Below are 19,655 nucleotides of genomic sequence, written 5' to 3' on the forward strand. Positions count from 1 at the left end.
CCGGCAAAGGGCTTCTCAAGTCCTCGGGGAACTCTGGGTGCTCGGGGACTACTGTTCATAGCCCCGAGCGCCCTCTCCCGGATATGCCTTTTCTCGGTCCTCGGGGAATTCGGGTACTCGGGGACTACTGTTCATGGCCCCGAGCATCCTCTCCCGGAACTGTCTTCTCAGATCCTCGGGGAACTCGGGTACTCGGGGACCACTGTTCATGGCCCCGAGCACCCTCTCCCGAAATTGTGTCTGCTCGGGTCCTCGAGGAACTTGGGTACTCGAGGACTACTGTTCATAGCCCCAAGCGCCCTCTCCCGGAACTTGGTCTTCTCAGACATCGAGGAGATAGTCTCCGAGGGAAGGCGCCATGTGACCTTCTGCTGTCCTGGCCTCGGGACTCGGGGACCCCTGGTTCCCATGTCACCGATAGAAGGGAAGAGTAGGAGATTGGGAGGAAGAAGTAAAGCAACAGTAGCACGCGAATGAGATTAGAGAGATAGGCTGGGGAAGAAGATCAAAGGAGAAAGAGGGATTTTCCATTTGTTCATCCATGGCCCGAGCTGCTTGTCTGCTTCCCCTTTTGAAGACCCAGCATTAAGCACCTAGCCCCACTTTGACAGCAAGTAGCCCACTTGATAGCCGAACAACCAGTACGTGACACCGACCCACGCCATTGCCCGTGGCTGGCGCCGATGCACTTGCCATCTACGTCCGTGTCCAAGGTGCTGGAGCAGGAGCCTGAGGTGCTCCCATGCCGCATCCTCCTTACATCGTCGTTATCTCAGCGGCTGTGGAGGGCAGTTGAGGCTGCCACAATGGCAGATGTGAGGGAGAACTAAGAGAGAGGGGTGGTAGAGTGGTCATTTCCAGTGCATATCCACATCAGCAAGGACAAAAAAAAAACCAAGTGGTAGGAAAAAATACCTCAAAGTGATAAATGAGCAAGTTTTTGTGAGACTCAGATGGTATTTTAGCACAACAGTTCAAGTGAATGTCTTTTGGAAATATGACATCCGCTAGAATGGTAAAAAATTAATTAACCCCAGTTTAGAGGTTGAAAATAAATCTGTCGCTGTTCCATATCCTCTTCCGAGCATAGGAGAATATTCATCCCTGCTGATCCCGGCCCATCCTTAGATTTTCATAGCTGAATCTGACCCCTTCATCCCGTGAAGAAGAAACCAGCCAACGTCCGAGATCCCACGTCCCCTTTTGTGGCCACGAACTGCCGATGCCGAAAACACACCACCGCCAAGCCAAGCGAGCTCCGGCCAAAACGAAGACCACCTCTCGGAAATCCACGACCACCACAGGAAAAAACGAGCGCGCCGCCCATAAAATCCTCTCGTTTTATCCTTGATCCCCCGTGCTGCCGCTGCTGCATATTCTGACTCGTCGTCCTCGCGTTCCCATGGCCGATTCCGCCGCGCTCCCCACCGCTGCCTCCTCCTCTTCCCTCCCCCGCTCGCTGGTGTCCAGGCCGCCCCTCTCCTCCCCTCTCCACGGTCGGTCCCGGGCCCCGCGCCGCTGCCGCTTCGGATCGCGGTCGCTCCACCGGTTGCGAGCTCGGGCGGGGAAGGACGATCCCGAGGACCTCTACGGGCCCTACCCCTGGGACCAGCCCTTGGATCTCACCACCGACTTCGGTAAATCCTCCAGCGATCTCTCGATTGTTTCCAAATGCTGCGGTGGCGAGCAATGAGTTGTTTTTACCATGCGCTAGCAAGATTTGTGCTATGCATTGTTGAACAGTATGCTGTAGGTTAAGACTGTGAGTGAATGATTGATGCCCCGATTGCTAGCTTGTTCTGTGTGAAATGCTAATGAGATAGGATGATATGTTCACCATCATCTAAACTGCTCAAGTTGTGTGTCCTAGAAGATATTCAGTGGGTGCAAGAAGACAAAGTCACACTGTTCACTTCTGAGGGCCTGATTCAAATTGGGGGTTCATTGGTTCCTCGTCGAGTTAGTGCTTCCCAGGTACTGATTCTTTTAAGCCAGAGCATTCCCACTATGTGAAGTGTATAGTAAACGGCAGTAATTTGATCTTAATTTTAGCTATTTACTCCCCTACTTTATGTAACATCTGCATATACACGTCAATTGGCCTATGGACTATGGTGCACTCATTGTTAAGTTGGTCTACCCAGCCTTTTGCTTTTGTTTGCTGTAAGACTTGAACCCGTTGCTTACAAAGTTTCAATATAAGTGGGGATGTCCTATTGTCTAAAAAAAGATATATTAGAGGAAAATAAAAATTTGAAAAGCAGTATTGTATATATTCAGCATTGTATTAACATGATCATTGCAGTGTACCTTATTTGCAAAAGCTGTGAAGGATGCCCTATCATGAATCTCTAAGATCATGTTCTTGGTCCGCTTATGCTGTTTTACAGTTAACATAAAATCAGATTCACTTGAGAAAGCCAATGGTACAACAGATGTATGCACTGCAGAATCAATAACAAGTATGGCATCCATTTGAATGTGAACCCTTTCCAAGAAGTTTCTCTAGTCATATGCATCTGTAGCTCATATCTTATAAATACTTGTTATTGATTCTGCACTTTTTAGCACACAGCACTGCACCCATGCTGCTTGGTTAGAGTGTTTCTTGTATTCTTGGTAATATTAAGTAAAGCTCTTCTTCATGTATTATGGATTTTGTATTACTCGCCGAAGCTGCTAGGTTTACTTTCTCCTCATCAACATTTCCCATATTAGCTGCAGTAAGTTCTCATGTAAATTATTTTTGGCAGAAGAGGCAACGAAAAGTGAAGGGTACACAGATGCTTCGCCGGTTTCAGGAGAGCTCTTACATGGATCCAAATCAAAGTCTTTGCCTTGGAGCACTATTTAACATTGCAGCAACAAATGTAAATATTTATTGCTGTTTATTTTCTTATCATGTTTTCATTTCTTTAGTAATATATTACCATTTTATATCTCAGGGTCTAGACATGGGCAGAAGATTATGTATCTTTGGCTTTTGTCGTTCTGTTGAAATGCTAAGCGATGTAGTGGAAGATACAGTATTGGAGCATGGTGGTGAGGTATGTTAAGCTACTCGATGAACTATACATGTGCAAGGATCTATCTTTATTCTTTAATCTGATAACTGCTTTGGCGTGCCTTGATCTGTCCACAATAAAGAAAAGATGCCCAGTTTATTTCCTTATTTTTGAGAACAATGAGCTAAGAGTGCCACACATGGACAATGGTTACTGAACTAAGGTAGCTTCAGGAAAACAAAACAAAATAAAACAGTGCCCAAGGAATAAGGTATGCAACACCAGGCACGGCTAAATGGTTACAAAATAAACAAACACAGTTAATCAATCATAATAAAACATGTATAGAATATAGAAAGTTAACAGGGCAATAAATATTGTGCAAGTAACAGTGATCTAACCAAGCGACTCTAAATGCTTCTTTTGAAGTTTAATCGTTTGTAACTTTTATAGAAGAATTATCAGCAATTAAATAGTGAGCTAAACAAACTTTTTTGCTGAAGATTTGACAGTGAGCTTAACAGACTTTTCACGATATGCTACATTTTTAGGTTTCTGTTCATCTGAACCATGCCAAATGTCTTACTGACATGTGGTCTCAGAACTCATATGTCAAATGACACATGTAGTGGCAAATCCTGAAGTGCCAATCTTTGGGTTATGAGGACCTGATGAAAAAAATTAAGCATATATCATTGCAACAGAATACGCTGTGCATTCTCTTATCCATGGTTGAAGCTTTCAGTTTAATTCATTGTTTGATCAACTTACATATAAAGTTTTTTCTGTAAGGCTGTGCCAGCACTAGCGTTTGTGCATGGTCTTGGCTCACGGCAAGCGCATTGAACAATTAGTTAAGGAGAGCATAACATGGAGGCGAGCGCATATTCATCTTTAGTTTGTAAAGGGTATCACTTTTGCAGGTTGTTACTGCAGAGAAGGCGAGCAATGACGGCCTTCAGGAGAAGCTAACCATGTCTGTTGCGGTACCATTGCTGTGGGGTGTTCCGCCAGCAGCAGAGACCCTCCATGTCGCCGTGCGGAGTGGTGGAGGTATTGTAGATAAGATCTACTGGCAGTGGGACTTGTTCTAAATGTCCGGAGCCGAAACATTAACAAAATCGATTCCATCCTGTATATACCCCCAATCTAATTCGCTGCACGCATTGTGTCAGCAATTGTGCATTGTGCAAAAACTGTAAACTTAATCTCTGCTTGTACAGACACGGTCACCCTTGTGCATATATAAACAAAACTCTGGAATCACATCCCATTTTTAATTTAGCCCTGTTTTAATATCCCCCGAGTAATTTATCTAAGAGAACTGAACGCATGGCATGCATCAGTGCTCGGGTTTGATACTATAGCACGTGAAGCACGGGCATCAGTGAATCAGTATCGCCCCCCCCCCCCCATATATATACTCATAACAATCAAGTCAGGAGCCACGAGTCGGCTGCAGGTGAAAAGCGAACTTTTTTAGCATTCGCCTCGATTGTTCTAGGCACATACATCTGCCCTGCCACGAATTTTTATCTTCTGGCAGGACCTCATCATCCTCGCGGAAGCGCCGCAGTCGTCGCGTCCAGGTCCAGTCGAGGCTGCTGTTTAGCTTCCAGAAGGCGATGCCAAGCAAGAGCCACCGAGCCAAGCCATTCACCGGTGTCATCGTCTTCTCCGGCGTCAAACAGTATGGGGACCGACTTGCCGGCTTGCGAGAGTACACAGAGTGGCCGTGCGCTTGCCTGGACTCTGTAGCGCCATCCACTTGGCCATGCCAGCTGACGCGGGAGGCCACAAGCAGTGCACAGTGTCCAAAGCGCATGGTTCTTCACATGCTGTCATCCCTTACACTAACACGTCCGGGGGTACGGGGGTCGTTGGTGAGTATCTGCTCATGCATATATATCATCCGTCGATAACGAGAAGGAAGCTGCTCTCTTCTCCGGTCCAGCGATTTTCACGAGCGATCCGGACGCAACGAAGCGGCGCGAGGGGGTAGGAGGCAATGGTGAGCAAGGCGTTGCCAGCCGCGGGCTATGGCGAGGACGGCGTGTACCGGATGCTGCGCCCCGCCGTGCCCATCGCGTCCGACCCCAGCCTCCTCAACGACCTCATCTTTTGCCGCTGCGCTCGCGCTGGTCGACGCCGCCAGCGCCGCCGCATCCACCTCGGTGCTTTCAGACGCCAACGTTATACTCTACTCCGACCTCATCGCCGGGGTGCTGGAGACGGAGTACCGCCGCCCGCCGACCAAGCAGAGCGACACGGCCGCGCTGCTGTACTCGTCGGGCACTACGGGGGCGACCAAGGGCGTCATCCTGACGCACCGCAACTTCATCGCAGCGGCGACGATGGTGACGTCGGACCAGGACGCGCGCGGATACGGGACCAACGTGTTCCTCTGCTTCGTGCCCATGTTTCACATCCTCGGCCTGTGCATCATCACGCTCGCGCAGCTGTAGCGCGGGACGCCGTCATAGTGAGGACTAAACACAATGCAAGGTAAAAATTGAACACACTTCCTAACCTTTACGCGCTCGATTTCAGCCATTATGTTAATGCCAGCGAGTTTATGGGAGGGGTTAGGGTTGATTCACCGATGACTCTAAAAAGGGTTGGTAGTAAGTCGGGTCGGGTTTGGATAAAGTAAAAATATGTCCAATCCAAAACCCAATAGTTTTAACCTAACTTATATCTGAAGTACTAAGGGTATATTTGGTTGGAGCGAGAGGTTAGATGGGATAAGGGTATATTTGGTTGGAGCGAGAGGTTAGATGGGATGAGATCATCGCTATTTTTTGGATGAGATGATCTAATTTTTTATTTAGTTAGAATAGATGAAATGAGCAAGTGTTTTGTTTAGTTGGTGGGATTAAAGTTGATAAGATGAGTCAGATTATAAAAGCAGATTTCTTTAGAGAATTTTAATTAAATACCGGCTCAAGCTTTTTGGATTAAACTAATTAAAACGAGTTGCTAGTGAGCTCTAGTTTACTCTAATCCCACCAACTCTTTACTCTAAATAAAATCAAACGATCGAACAAGAAAATTGGATGAGAAGATCCGACCGTTTTCACCGGACAGAGCCATCCAGCATAACGAGAGAATATTCTCTAGCGTGGGATCGCTCTATCCACTCCCGTTCTGGTCGTCCGCCAACCAAACACCGCGTTTCCTGGATGGCCATCTCCGAGACGGCCCCATTTGGCCATCCAAATACATGCTAAACGGGCGAAAACATAAACCTAAATCCAAACTCGTCGGGTTTAGGCTACCGGGGGCGCAGGCGGCTGTTGGGCGGCGGCACTACGGGAGCCGGGGGGGTTCAGTGGGCCAATGGGGTAGCGGGAGCGGCGTAGTGGGGTGGCCGAGCGACACGACGGTGGGGTGATAGTAGCGGATGAGTGATGAGGCGGCGTGGTGTGCTAGCCGGGGGATGGGAGCAGCAGGGCGCAATGCTGGAGTGACAGGGTGACATGGTGCACTGACTAGGCGATAAGAGCGATGAGGCGCGGGCGACACCATGGCGTGAAGGCTAAACAACGGAACAAGGCTAAAGCTAAGTAGGCTTTTCAATTAAGCTGGGTTGCAATGCATTGGGTTAGGCTGAGATGCATGCATATGTATGTATCGGGTGACCCGTGGGTAGCTGCGGGTGAAATACAAAATCCAAGCCTGACATGACCCGATTAGGATACTCAACCTGTCAAACCCATGTGAAAAAATTGTGATCCAAACCCGGACCCATCGGGTCTATAACCCATAAGTATTCGAATCCATGAGTCCAATTGCCAGCCCTGGAGGGAGGCTAGGGTGAGAGCCGAACCGACGATAGACGGTGAGCAAGGTTAACGACAAGAGAGCTTAAAAATTGATTAGCTAGCAAGAGAGAGACAGTGATGACGGATCTGGCAAAGGCGGGCTTAGATAGGGGAGCAGAGCTGTTGCACAGTAGACGGTGAGAGGAGAAAATAAAAATAAAAAGATAACTGTCAGAACTTCATAGAATAGCTGAGATTGATCGTGTGTTGAAAAAAAAAACAGATATCTGATAAACAACATCATTCTTATTTTACAGGGGTCTTGGTCTGTTATATCTCGTAAAAATTAGGTAAGTTTGATATTGCAATACACCCTTGAGAATATGCTTTGCACGTTTGAAGCACGTACGTGTATTTGCCCCCCGACTCTTGCATATGGTACGGGGCCAAATCGGCTGCTATATATTGAAAGAGTAAAAAAAATCGCAACTCGCAAGCCAGATGACTCTGGATCCAATCAGCTCCTCGAAGGTCAGAATCAAGAGCGTTGAATCGGCGTTGCGTGCGCGTCCATCCGGCAGGGATTAATTTATGAGCCTTGTTCGTCGTTGCGAGCAAATGGTTTGCGTCGGGGTCGGGGATCTCCCAGATCGAGGCGGTAACAAAGCCAGCCACCAAGAGGACGTGCGTAACAGAATTCCCACGCTGATAAAATCAGCGCTCCGGCAGCAAACAAGCGGACGTGTCGCTTCGCCGGCTCCCGCAAAATCCTGCAGGATCAGCCTTCCGCGTCGGCCGCGACACGTGGGGACCGACGAGTGGCAATGTGGCAGGGGCGGATCTAGGGAGGGGAGCCCCACTTCTTCTCAGTCAATAGAGTCCCTTTTAATCCTCCAATATTTTTTCTACCATAAATTAGAGGAGAAAAAAGAGAAGAATAAGGTAGATAAATAATATTACATTAGTCTTAAATTAGATAATGTTTATATTTTTTTTAATTTTTAAAATACATGATATTCTATGATTTTGAAGTAACTGTAGTTTAATTTTTTCATCTTACATCTTTAATTAAGTAACTTATTTTCGATATAAATCTTATTTCCCACTCAATAAATTATATTAAAAAGTAAAATAATTATTTTATCAATTATCTTAATACATATATAAAATTTTAAAATATCATCTATTTTAAGATGGAGGGAGCTGTCTACTCTCCATCACTGCTTACGCGTGTGGACGCATGCGAGTCTACTGTTCTACGGCGATAGCTTATTCAGCCAGGTGACCAGGTCAGCTCGTGATCCGGTTGCTAAGCTTGTCCAGCCCCACACAACATTGATAGACATGGTTAATTGAAGGAAGCGATGTATAACCTTTGTCAGCAATGGAGACTAACGACAGAGGGTTTTTAAGTGCCCCTGCTGCAGGAAAAAAGGAAGTGCAAATGTTCGCCATACGTTCGGATCTGACTGACAAAATGTCGAAATCACAAAACCGTGGATAATCTCCATACTGTACGCCATCCATTTGGCTACGTTTGCTGATGTGAGGTCGCAGCAGGAGCTCAAAGTCAAACCGCACGCGTCTTCATCTGCTCTTATCTGGATCGTCTCAACCGTTTTTTTTTTGTGCACGTTCTCTCCACACGAATCCTAGACGAGCAACTCTACAGGCGGATTTTTTTTTACAGTGCACAGTAACACTCAAAAGGTACGATGCTTAGTTCGTATGAACCGTATAGCTAGACTGTATGCTGTTGTTATATATATATTTAATTAGTAAAGTCGAAAATAAAATTTAAAGCTCGTGAGTTATTTTAGACTCGATTGTGACCAACCGAGCCCGGTAGCCGGCCGAGCCCAGTGCGTATCCTCACCACTCCGTGCCGTGAGGCCGTGACCCTGAGTCCCTGACCCGTGATCGGTCGCCGCCCAGAGCCAGATCCGCAGACGCGGCGACTCCCCGTCGACCGTCGTCCCCTCCCCGTGGCATGCTGCGCGACGGTGTCCCACCCACTACGTCGGCTGTGTCCTGTGTAAAGCGTCGGCGACGGTGTTAGCACTGCTACATGATTGTACATGGCCTCCAGGAATATGGTGTCATTACAGCTCCTCCCAGCGAAAATCTATGACATCTTCCAGCTCCTCCCAGCGAAAATTCAGGGTCGAGTCTTCTCTGCTACCATGCCTCCTGACGCCCTTGATATTACTCGCAAGTTCATAAACAAACCTGTGAGGATCCTTGTGAAGAGGGATGAGTAATAGCATTCAGAAAGTCAGTGCTGTATTGATGTATGCTTGTCTTGAGATTTCTGACATGTGCGTTGATAAAAATGCATACTTATCTTGAGGTTTCTGACATGTGCGTTGATAAAAATGCATACTTATCTTGAGATTTCTGATATGTGCATTGATAAAAATGCATACTCTGCAACATTTATGCATTATGTTTTATATCTGTCGTCATTCAGAAATAGTTAATGATGTATTGTTGTATGTTTACATCATGTTTGATTGCTCTGAGAAATTAACAACTAAGAAATATAGAACCACAACCTTGGCTGAGTTGGCTCGCGAGCCAAGCTAAGCCTGGGCCGAGCTTATATTCTACTTCTGTCAACTAACCGAGTAGAGTTAGGCTTGGCTCGTTTCCACCCTTTTAGCTAGTTTTATCTGTCTGGATAGAGTGATATAAGTTTTTATATGGATGATTGAATCAGAAGCTACATAAATGAATATAAAAATTAAGATTGTGATTGATTGCTCATATGAAAGTGATTTTATGATACTAATAAGTAGATCCATCTACCTAAGCAGGTGTATAAATTAGTATCTATTAAGTCAGGCTGCAGAGTGAAGGTCGAATCAGGTTTTGCTCTCAAACCAGGTTGAAAACATATATTTGCATTTGTTAAACCATACTAGAACAATAGATACGAGTAACTAAGTTTGATTATTCTTAAAATTATACACATCCACTGTATTGTATCAGGATCACTCCATATAAGCCACCAATCAGGCCCCCCCTCACTGATACACAGTTTGCATATCTCGTGCGGACCTCGCAGTTTTTGATTTGTTTCGCTTTTATTTTTCTCAAAAAGAAAGATACCGATACAAGTACATATTTTGTACATCCGTTATTTTCCAAATGGGGATGATTATAGTCTTATTTGGTTTTTAATAAAAACATACGGATACAAATACATATATTGATGTACAGTAGAGTATAAAATATACTAATTTCAATTGTCTGAAAAATTCCTATCTCGCATTGACCTAGAACTTATAACTACATATCTTAAAATTGTAACATTATTTAAGTTGTTGGATGCTGACCTAATCTAGTGGGAAAAAAAAAGAGCGAAAATAATGAAACTTTCAAGCAAAAGACAGTTCTGGATGCTGGATGCTGGATCTACAGACGACACGACACGGCTCTCTTCTGCCAGCGATTTTTGCGAGCAACATCGGGCGCAGCAAGGCAACGCGAGTGAGCAAGAGACAATGGCGGGCACGGCGGCGCCGGCCGCGGGCTACGGCGCGGACGGCGTGTACCGCTCGCTGCGCCCGGCCGCGCCCATCGCGTCCGACCCCGGCCTCTCCCTCACCGACCTCCTCCTCCGCCGCGCCGACGCGTGCCCCTCCGCGCTCGCGCTGGTCGACGCCGCCACCGGCCAGGCCCTCACCTTCGCCGCCTTCCGCTCCGCCGTCCTCACTACAGCAGTCGCGCTCTCCTCGCGCGCGGGCGTCCGCCCCGGCGACGTCGTCCTCATCCTCGCGCCCAACTGCGTCCTCTACCCCATCTGCTTCTTCGCCGTCACCGCTCTCGGCGCCGTCGCCACTACGGCCAACCCCCTCTATACCTCCAGGGAGATCGCCAAGCAGGTCTCCGACGCCTGCGCCAAGCTCTCCATCACCATCTCTGGCCTCCTGCCCAAAATCGCGGAGCTCCGCCTCCCCACCATCCTCATCGACGGCGACGCGGCCAGCGCCAGCGCCATCGCCTCCATGCCTCCAGGTACCAGCGTCACGCTCTACTCCGATCTCATTGCCGGTGTGCAGGAGACGGAGTATCGCCGCCCGCCGACAAAGCAGAACGACACGGCCGCGCTGCTGTACTCGTCGGGCACTACGGGGGCGAGCAAGGGCGTCATCCTGACGCACCGCAACTTCATTGCGGCGGCGGTCATGACGACGTCTGACCAGGACACGCGCGGGGAGGGGCCCAACGTGTTCCTCTGCTTCCTCCCCATGTTCCACATCTTTGGCCTGTCCGTCATCACGTTCGCGCAGCTGCAGCGCGGCAACGCCATCATCGTGATGTCGGGGTTCGACATGGACTCTGTGATGGTCGCCGTGCAGCGGCACCGTGTCACGCACCTCTTCTGCGTGCCGCCGGTCATGATCGCGCTTGCCAAGCACGGAAGGGCCGGGAAATACGACCTCAGCTCGCTCAAGTTCATCGGCTCCGGCGCAGCGCCGCTCGGCAAGGATGTGATGGAGGTCGTGGCAAAGAACTTCCCGGACGCCGAGATTGTCCAGGTGATTGAGCGTTCGCGATTTTGCATTTCTTCAATTTAACCGTGGTCTGCTGATGAACTGTTGGACTGAGCTTAGTGAATTCGTAGTAGTACTGTTTCATAAAAACCATGATGGGGTCTTTTTGGGACTGAAAGGACCACAAACTTTTCTGCCTTTCTGGCAGTCTCCTTGAGGGGGCTAATCTCGATTTTTTTTTTTTGTCTTTAGCTTGAAAGTTGAATTAGGCGACAAAGTTTGAATCTTTGTTGATACTACTCCATTAAGGACATAATAGTGATGATGGAAAATACCAAATAAATGGCTCTTGGACTTGGTTTTTTAAACAGGGAAAATGACATTTTGATGTTGGATACTTGTATATTCAAACTTTTTGTCCTGCGCATATAACCTTATTAAGGCACACTATAGCCAGTTTCTGCTGCAGGCAATATGTGTACATCCTTTTCTTAATTTTGAGTTCAATGGTTATCATATTCCAATATTCTGAGCTGCTCCAAATTTCCAAATACATGGAAGCACTAAGTCAACTATGGGTTGTGTTGCTTATCATGTGAGTAGCCATGGTAATGTTGCAATCATATAGGTCTATCAGTGATCTGTTCTTTCTTTCCTCTTTTTTTTATCGTCCGGATCAATTTGATATGTTATACATGCTATTGTCGATCAGATGTTGGACGTGTGGTCCACATGCTAACAAGAAAATAGCATCTGAGAATTAATATTGTGCCCACCTGTAAAAGGTAAGATGCCAGGCCTGCAGCCAAAGGTTAGTTTATCTTAAAATTGTAATAAAACGTTTACAGCTAAGGTCATTTTCATAACATTAGCTATAATAATCCTATACCTAAGGAGCTGAGTGTGCACCGTAGTAACTATCTTAAATAGATTCATCTCCTTCTTGGAACATGTAACATTGTGGATTCATCCCATTTTCTCTTCAGAATCAGATTATACATATACTCCCTATATTGCTGAAAGCCTGAAACTGTTGAAAAATGTTCACTCTTTTTGGCGTTCCTTTCTCCGATGAGTCATGACATAGCTGTAAACTCAACAACTATTTCATGCTTAAGTTTTATGGTGTATGGATGTATGGTTCTCGTCTTGCAGGGTTATGGTATGACTGAGACTTGTGGGATCATATCGTTAGAGTACCCAGAAAGAGGACAAGTACGTCAATTTGGGTCAACTGGAACACTTGTGTCAGGAGTTGAAGCAAAGATTGTTGATGTAGAAACATTGAAATATCTTCCACCGAATCAACTAGGAGAAATTTGTGTTCGAGGACCAAACATAATGCAAGGTAAATTTTAATCGTGTTATGTATACATTGTGTTTTTATTCTTTCTCCCTGTCTTTGTCAACTATTACACATTACCAAGCTTAGTCAAATGATATTATAATGGGACTGTGGCAATTGGTCGTATTGTTGTTGGTTTGCAATTGTTTGTTGGCAATGTACAATGTAGCAATGCCTAGTATTATGAAGAAGCCAAGGTTTTCCATTAAAAAAAGCTGCCAGCGTTTTAGATGTTCCACCTAGCTCCTTGTCAATGAGCTATGTGCATCTACATTGTTTTTCACTGACAATAGGTCCCAAATTTCTCCACTGTATTCTGTCCACGAGGAATAATGGGGCCAAAAAAATTCCTACTTATTTGAGTGTATTATTTGTAGGGTATTTCAACAATGTGCAAGCTACTGAATTTACAATCAAGCAAGGGTGGTTGCATACTGGTGATATTGGACACTTCGATGAAGGAGGCCAGCTTTTTGTTGTTGATAGACTTAAAGAGCTGATTAAGTACAAAGGTTTCCAGGTAAAGAATTTCGTTTTTTTTGCAAAAATAACATTTATAGTTTTTGCAAGCTTTTGCTTATAATCACGTGAGGGAAAAATAGTTCTTGGACAGTGCTTACCGAAAGAAGTTTCTATCCAGCCTTAGTACATAAGTCAGCCTCATTTGGGGCCCTTCCTGTTACTAATGTCTGTGGTTCTACTGATGGTGTGTTTGTTGTAAGCATTTAGATTCATACACAGAAGTATTAAGATTTAGCACATGAAAATGGCATTCATATATTTGTCATCATGAGTACCTCATACGGTTAACTCTATAACCTTTTGTAAGATATAACTAGAAAAAAGGCAGTGTGTATTGGGCACCGTGCCAATGTCTTAAGCGGCATCTATTTGGAAGCAGATAGAATATTTATTTGAAGCATGGGAGTTCTTCTAGTTGCCTGAATGAGTGTATTCTTTCTTTACTATTCAATCTAGCTTACCATAAAAGGAACCACACTTGTGCAACTCGTATTGTTTTCTTTCTTTGAGCATATCATGTACGGTTGGTTCTTTTTAGGGAAATCTCATGTTTTTCTTTATTTTACTGGCAGATTGCACCGGCTGAGCTTGAAGGACTGCTTCTGTCTCATCCAGAAATTCTCGATGCTGTTGTTATCCCGTAAGTTGAGCCACCTATTTTTTGGGGTTTCTAGCTGCGTATGAGTTATGAATATGTTTTTTTCCCCACCAACTGTTGTTTTGTTATATCTTAATGGGGATCTCTACTTGTTTCCAAGGTTTCCTGATGCTGAAGCTGGGGAAATTCCTATTGCCTATGTTGTACGGGCCCCTATGAGTTCTTTGACTGAAGTTGATGTCCAGATGTTTATCGAAAAGCAGGTGAGGCTGTGTAGGAACTGTTATGGTTGTGGATGGTGGAGCTGGGCTCGACGGGAGGGCAAGGTCTGGCCTCGCCTCCCCGGAGAAGATAGTACAGAAAATAGAATTTAACTTTCTCTTTGCTTGCCTTTATTCAATCCTGTCGTATTCCTTTATAGGGTGAATCGGCTTACAATCTAAATCCAAATCCTAACAATCCAATGCTAACAACTCCTAACAAACTAACTCCTAATGACTTATCTTTAATGGCAAGCAACTAACTACTTGCGGCTGGCTTTGACGCGAATGGCTGTGGCTCCTGGCGTTCCAGATTGGGCCTCCGGCTGTAAGTCCTTCCCCACATGACATATCTCCCCCCCCCCCCTCGATGAGCAACTCGTCCTCGAGTTGATAGGTGGGGTAGCGCTGCTGGAATGAAGCCAGGTCTTCCCATGAAGCCGTGGAAGCCAGTTGACCCTGCCATTGGACGAGGAACTAACGAACCCCATGGCAGAGGCGTGCCTTCAGCGCTCGTTCCGGTATAGGTATAGTGGCACCATGGTGTATTGGCGGCAATGCTGGTGGTGCTGATGAGGGGGGGGGGGACCCAACGAACTTCTTGACGAGGCCGACGTGGAAGACGTCATGTAGTCGTGCCGTGGTTGGAAGCTCCAAGCGGACTGCCACCGGGTTGACGCACTTAATGATTTTGTAGGGACCGTAGAAATGCGGTCGCAACCTCCCATTGGTGTCCTCTCCCAAGGACGCCGGGGCGCGATGTCGGAGTCACAACCAAACCCACTCGCCCACCTGGAACGAAATGTCACGGTGACAACGATCATATGCGCGTTTGGCGAGTTGCTGTGATTGATGCAAGCGGTAGTGGACTTTTGCCAAGAACCCCTCTCGTTCAACCATTGTTTGCGCCAATGCTGCCACCCGGATGTCGTCAGGCTCGCAGGAATGAATGGTTGGTAGGTCCCGTCCGTAGACCACCCGGAACGACGTGTCGCGCAGTGCCGAGTGAAACGAGGTGTTGTAGACGTACTCCGCCCAAGGTAGCCATCGAATCCAACTGCGCGGCCAATCCCCTGCCATGCAACAGAGATACATGGTAATGACTTTGTTCACTGCTTCGGACTGTCCATTGGCTTGAGGATGGAATGCCGTTGTCATGTGGAGTTTGGAGCCTTTTGCCGCGAACAAAACCTTCCAGAATGCTGACGTCAACACTAGGTCGCGGTCTGAGACGATCAACACCGGAACACCGTGCAGGTGGACAATGTCGGCGAAGAAGGCATGAGCTACCGATTCCGCGGTGTATGGATGCGCCAGCGGAATAAAATGAGCGTACTTGGAGAAGCGGTCCACCACCGTCAAGATGACCGATTTGCCGCCGGCCTTTGGAAGACCCTCAACAAAGTCCATGGCAATGTTAGTCCACACATCCATTGGAATCGGCAGTGGCAACAACAGACCGCCTGGATGAAGATGGTCAGTCTTGTGGCGTTGGCACGTCGTGCAGCTTCTGATGTAGTCTTGCACCACCGTTGGCACATTTGGCGTGTGGAAGTCGCGGCACAGGCGGTGCAAGGTTTTTTGGACTCCCTCATGACCGCCGTCGTGGACTGCGGCGAGGATGTCCGACAGTATTGATGAGGACGACAGAACAGAGGCGATTCTGATACAGAACGAGACCATTCACCATGGACCATGGTGCTGCCAGAGGTCCAGCCGCTATGTCCTGCTGCAACACCATCAATGCAGGATCAGTGGAGTTAGCGTGGCGCAGATCAGAGAGCAGGTCGAATGAAGGTCCTTTGAGTGCCATGGTGGCACCTAGCTCCGCGTCGTGTCATGACAGGGCGTCGACAACAGCGTTCAGGCGTCCTAGTTTAATATTCCACCACGAAGTCGAAACCCAATAATTTGCTGACCCAATGATGTTGCAGAATCATTGCTAGTCATTGGTCGAGGAGGAATTTGAGGATGTAGTGATCCGTTTTGACGGTGAACGAGCGTCCCCAAAGATACGACCGCCAATGGCAACTGCGTTCACGAGGCCAATGAGTTCGCGCTCGTAAGCAGCGAGGGCGCGGTGTCGAGGAGCCACTGGTTGACTGAAGAAGGCGATCGGTCCCTGCCCTTGGTGAAGCACAACGCTAAAACCCGATCCAGAGGCATCGCATTCTACGATGAATCGGCGAGAAAAATCCGGTAGCTGGAGGACCGGCCTAGTTGTCAGCGTCGTCTCGAGAGCTTGAAGCGCCGCATCAGCCTCGGGCGTCCACAAGTACCCCTTCTTTAACAATTGTGTCAAAGGAGCCTCCATCGCTCCAAAACCATGGACGAGCTTCCTGTAGTACCCCGCGAGGCCAATGAACCCTCGGACGACGTGAGCCGATTTGAGGGTAGGCCACTCCGAGACGGCTTGTACCTTGGAGCTGTCCATGGCCACGCCTGAAGCCGACACCACATGGCCCAAGCATGTGACCGATTCCTGGCCGAAGGAGCACTTGGATTTCTTGAGATAGAGTTGGTGCTCGTAGATTACTTCAAGGGCTGCTCGGAGATGGCGGAGGTGTGTGGACCACGATGGGCTATAGATCAATATGTCGTCAAAGAAGACAAGAATGAATTTCTAGAGAAATGGTTGCATAACGTCGTTCATCAGAGATTGGAAGGTCGCCGACGCGTTCGTTAGTCCAAACGGCATGACCAAGAACTCATAGAGATCCTCACGTGTGCGAAAAAGCGGCTTTCTCAATTTCCCTCGGGTCCATACGGATTTGATGGTAGCCTGATCGCAGGTCCAATTTGGAGAAGAATTTGGCGCCATGGAGTTTGTCGAGGAGCTCATCGACGGTAGGGATCAAAAATTTGTCCTTAACTGTGTGTTCGTTGAGTGCGCAGTAATCCACGCAAAGGCGCCGAGAGCCGTCTGCCTTCTTGACGAGGATCACTGAGGATGAGAATGATAACGTGCTTTAGCGAATGATGCCTTGTTCCACCATGATGTGGCATTGTCGTTCGAGCTCATCGGGTAGCGATATGGTCGGACTGCAATCGGCGATGTCCCTGGTAGGAGATGGATGCGATGGTCCTGAGAGCGTGGCGGCGGCAAACCTTGAGGATCGGTGAAAATTCTGCCAGGAGTTCCTCCAAGAAGTTGCAGACGCTGCAGGTCTGGAGGCGTGGACTCGACGACCCGGCGATGTCGTGCCACGTGACCCAGTGGTCGTGACGCCAGAAGGACAGCGTCATGCGGCCGAAATCCCAAAGGATCGAACCCAGAGTCACGAGCCACTAGGTTCCGAGGACGATGTCATATCTGCCTAGCGGAAGCACGAATAGATCCATCCTGAAGTCTTCCTGGCCAATGGTGAGCGCAACTTGGTGATAGACACTCGTGCATGGCACGCGGTCCTCATTGGCGACCATGACGTGTAGGTGTTGTCGAGTCTGGATAGGTAAGCCTATGTGCGCTGCAGCGGATTCGGACACAAAATTGTGTGTGGAGTCGGAGTCTAGAAAGGCAGTCATCACTGTAGTACTGAGCTGGACTGAAACCTGCATTGTCTCCCGTGTCTTGATGCCGGCGATGGCGAGCAACGAGATCCGAGGTTCGTTCGCCGTGTCATCAATTACTTCGTCATGGTCGTCGTCCAGCTCGAGGAAGAAGAGGCGCTTGCACACCCGGTTGTGGCCGCGAAGGTACTTCTCATCGCAGTTGTAACAAAGGCCTAGCCTGCGGCGTTCTTCCATCTCTTCTGGAGCAAGTCATTGAACGGTGCGACCGGTAGCTGAGGTGGCTGCAGCGGTTGCTGCTCCCGTGATCATCGGTGTAGCTAGTGTGGTGGGCGCCTATGGAGTGCTGGGTGTTGCCGACGTCTGGATGACGTCGGCAGATGCGAAGCCCGGGACGAAGTGGCTTGAAACGAATGCGACCCCACCTGGATGGCTTGTTCCCGGCGCTCGAAGGCACGAGCGAGATTCATCGCCACCTCCAGGGTTTGTGGATTCTGCATCTGCACGTCGAGGCTCATAGGCTCTTGCAGGCCAACCGAAAAAAGCTGAATATGTTGGCTCTCTGTGAGGGGTCCGGCGTGGGCCAACAGAGCGAGGAAGAGTTTGGAGTAGTCCGCGACCGAACCCGTGCGGCGACAAGCCGCCAGTTTACCCAACGGATTGGCACAGAGAGGTGGGCCAAAGCACAAGTTGACGAGCTCGGCAAAGCGATTCCAGGACAACGTGCCCTGCTCGCGCTCCATGTGCATGAACCATTGATGTGATGTGTCCGTCAGATGATACGACACAAGCCAGACTTTCTCTTCTTCCAGTGTGCGTTGGCCGCGGAAAAATTGTTTGTAGCGGTTGATGAATAGAAGCGGGTCGTCGTTGTCGTCGTATGTGGGGAAATCGAGTTATTGGAAACAAGGTGGTCGATCCGCAATAGATCGATCGTCACGGTGTGGGAAGGAGCCCCCTGGTACAAGGGCGCCCGTGTTCCAGGCGATTGATCGCGAGGTGATGGACACGTTGCTGATGGTCGATGTCAGAGAGCTTACCCTCAATGGCCTCAAGATGATCTAGCTTAGCCAGGATGGTTTTCATCCGTGCCAGCGTGTTGTCGACTTCTCCGGTACCACTTTCGGCCATGGCAGCAGGCGCATGAGGTACCTGATCATGATACCAGATGTTATGGTTGTGGATGGTGGAGCTGGGCTCGACGGGAGTGCGAGGTCTGCCTCGACTCCCCGGAGAAGATAGTACAAAAGATAGAATTTAACTTTCTCTTTGCTTGCCTTTATTCAATCTTATCGTATTCCTTTATAGGGTGAATCGGCTTACAATCCAAATACAAATCCAATGATAACAACTCCTAACAAACTGACTCCTAATGACTTATCTCTAATGGCAAGCAACTAACTACTAGCGGCTGGCTTCGACGCGGCTGGTTGTGGCTCCTGGCATTTCGGATTGGGCCTCCGGCTATAAGTTCTTCCCCACATGACAGGAACCTTGACATATTTTTTTTTTAATTTTACCTCGACTTAATTGTGACAGTCGACTAGTTTACATTTCAGTATCTATCTCACTAGCATGGAACATTTGTAATTCTTGGGTGAATTAATGTTATTCTGTACTTTTTCCGAAGGAATATTTTGTACTTTCCATCAACTGAATATGACTCTGCTAATATATTAATGATTTTATTCATGACATACATTATAGGTCACATACTACAAAAGATTGAGGAGGGTTACCTTTGTGGACAGCGTACCAAAATCTGCTTCAGGAAAGATTTTGAGAAGAGAACTCATCGCTAAAGTCAGATCGTCCAAGTTATAGCAAATCTGCTTCTGTTTAAATTGGAAATTTGTCAATTGAACGAAATGGTTTACATATTATTGACTGGAGCTTATGAGTTACGAACCACAGAATTCAGTCCAGAAATGCCAGACATTACACATGGAACCGTACATGATATATCGTATATGTGACATGCCAATATTTGTTCAAGCTAGCCCAAGTAACCATTCTGTTGTAGTGTGCAATATTGGACGGACCTACCTGCAAAGGCCTAATGCCCACACTATTTGCAAACAAATACGAACAGGTAATGGCTCTGCTGCAGCTAAATCTAGAAATGGCATTGTGGACCAATATTACGAAGTAG

The 19,655-nt window shown here is 47.7% G+C and overlaps 3 protein-coding genes across 6 annotated transcripts; all 3 read left to right on the forward strand.

Moving 5' to 3' along the window:
• The first annotated feature begins 1,247 nt into the window (after positions 1 to 1,247).
• On the forward strand, positions 1,248 to 4,289 carry LOC133916900 (uncharacterized). 4 transcript variants are annotated; one of them, XM_062360787.1, is made up of 5 exons: positions 1,256 to 1,637; positions 1,871 to 1,974; positions 2,754 to 2,870; positions 2,946 to 3,047; positions 3,929 to 4,289. In XM_062360787.1, exons 1-5 carry the CDS (start codon positions 1,403 to 1,405, stop codon positions 4,097 to 4,099), a joined length of 729 nt encoding a protein of 242 aa, XP_062216771.1. In that variant the 5' UTR covers positions 1,256 to 1,402; the 3' UTR covers positions 4,100 to 4,289. The 4 variants fall into 4 exon arrangements, with proteins under 4 accessions (XP_062216769.1, XP_062216770.1, XP_062216771.1 ...); XM_062360788.1 differs by having other exon boundaries at positions 1,259 to 1,637; positions 1,874 to 1,974; XM_062360785.1 differs by having other exon boundaries at positions 1,248 to 1,637; positions 2,754 to 3,047.
• Positions 4,290 to 4,466: 177 nt separating this feature from the next.
• On the forward strand, positions 4,467 to 7,310 carry LOC133914505 (4-coumarate--CoA ligase-like 1). The gene is made up of 2 exons (XM_062357604.1): positions 4,467 to 5,510; positions 7,087 to 7,310. Exon 1 carries the CDS (start codon positions 5,045 to 5,047, stop codon positions 5,468 to 5,470), a length of 426 nt encoding a protein of 141 aa, XP_062213588.1. The 5' UTR covers positions 4,467 to 5,044; the 3' UTR covers positions 5,471 to 5,510; positions 7,087 to 7,310.
• Positions 7,311 to 10,163: 2,853 nt separating this feature from the next.
• Positions 10,164 to 19,498, forward strand: LOC133916902 (4-coumarate--CoA ligase-like 1). Its single transcript, XM_062360789.1, has 6 exons — positions 10,164 to 11,313; positions 12,424 to 12,616; positions 12,991 to 13,133; positions 13,708 to 13,775; positions 13,894 to 13,996; positions 19,211 to 19,498. Exons 1-6 carry the CDS (start codon positions 10,171 to 10,173, stop codon positions 19,325 to 19,327), a joined length of 1,767 nt encoding a protein of 588 aa, XP_062216773.1. The 5' UTR covers positions 10,164 to 10,170; the 3' UTR covers positions 19,328 to 19,498.
• Positions 19,499 to 19,655: the final 157 nt, after the last annotated feature.

This window comes from Phragmites australis, chromosome 4 (genome assembly GCF_958298935.1).
Source record: "Phragmites australis chromosome 4, lpPhrAust1.1, whole genome shotgun sequence".
NCBI classification, from domain to species: Eukaryota; Viridiplantae; Streptophyta; class Magnoliopsida; order Poales; family Poaceae; genus Phragmites; species Phragmites australis.

Excerpts from the sequence above, each read along its gene's own strand:
- LOC133916902 (XM_062360789.1), top strand. The coding sequence starts at position 10,171 with ATGCTGGATGCTGGATCTACAGACGACACGACACGGCTCTCTTCTGCC. Across the intron at positions 12,617-12,990 it reads AGGACCAAACATAATGCAAG|GGTATTTCAACAATGTGCAA; the intron begins GTAAATTTTAAT and ends TATTATTTGTAG. Across the intron at positions 13,134-13,707 it reads TTAAGTACAAAGGTTTCCAG|ATTGCACCGGCTGAGCTTGA; the intron begins GTAAAGAATTTC and ends TTTTACTGGCAG.
- LOC133914505 (XM_062357604.1), top strand. The coding sequence starts at position 5,045 with ATGGCGAGGACGGCGTGTACCGGATGCTGCGCCCCGCCGTGCCCATCG.
- LOC133916900 (XM_062360785.1), top strand. The coding sequence starts at position 1,403 with ATGGCCGATTCCGCCGCGCTCCCCACCGCTGCCTCCTCCTCTTCCCTC. Across the intron at positions 1,638-1,870 it reads GGATCTCACCACCGACTTCG|AAGATATTCAGTGGGTGCAA; the intron begins GTAAATCCTCCA and ends TGTGTGTCCTAG. Across the intron at positions 1,975-2,753 it reads GTCGAGTTAGTGCTTCCCAG|AAGAGGCAACGAAAAGTGAA; the intron begins GTACTGATTCTT and ends TATTTTTGGCAG.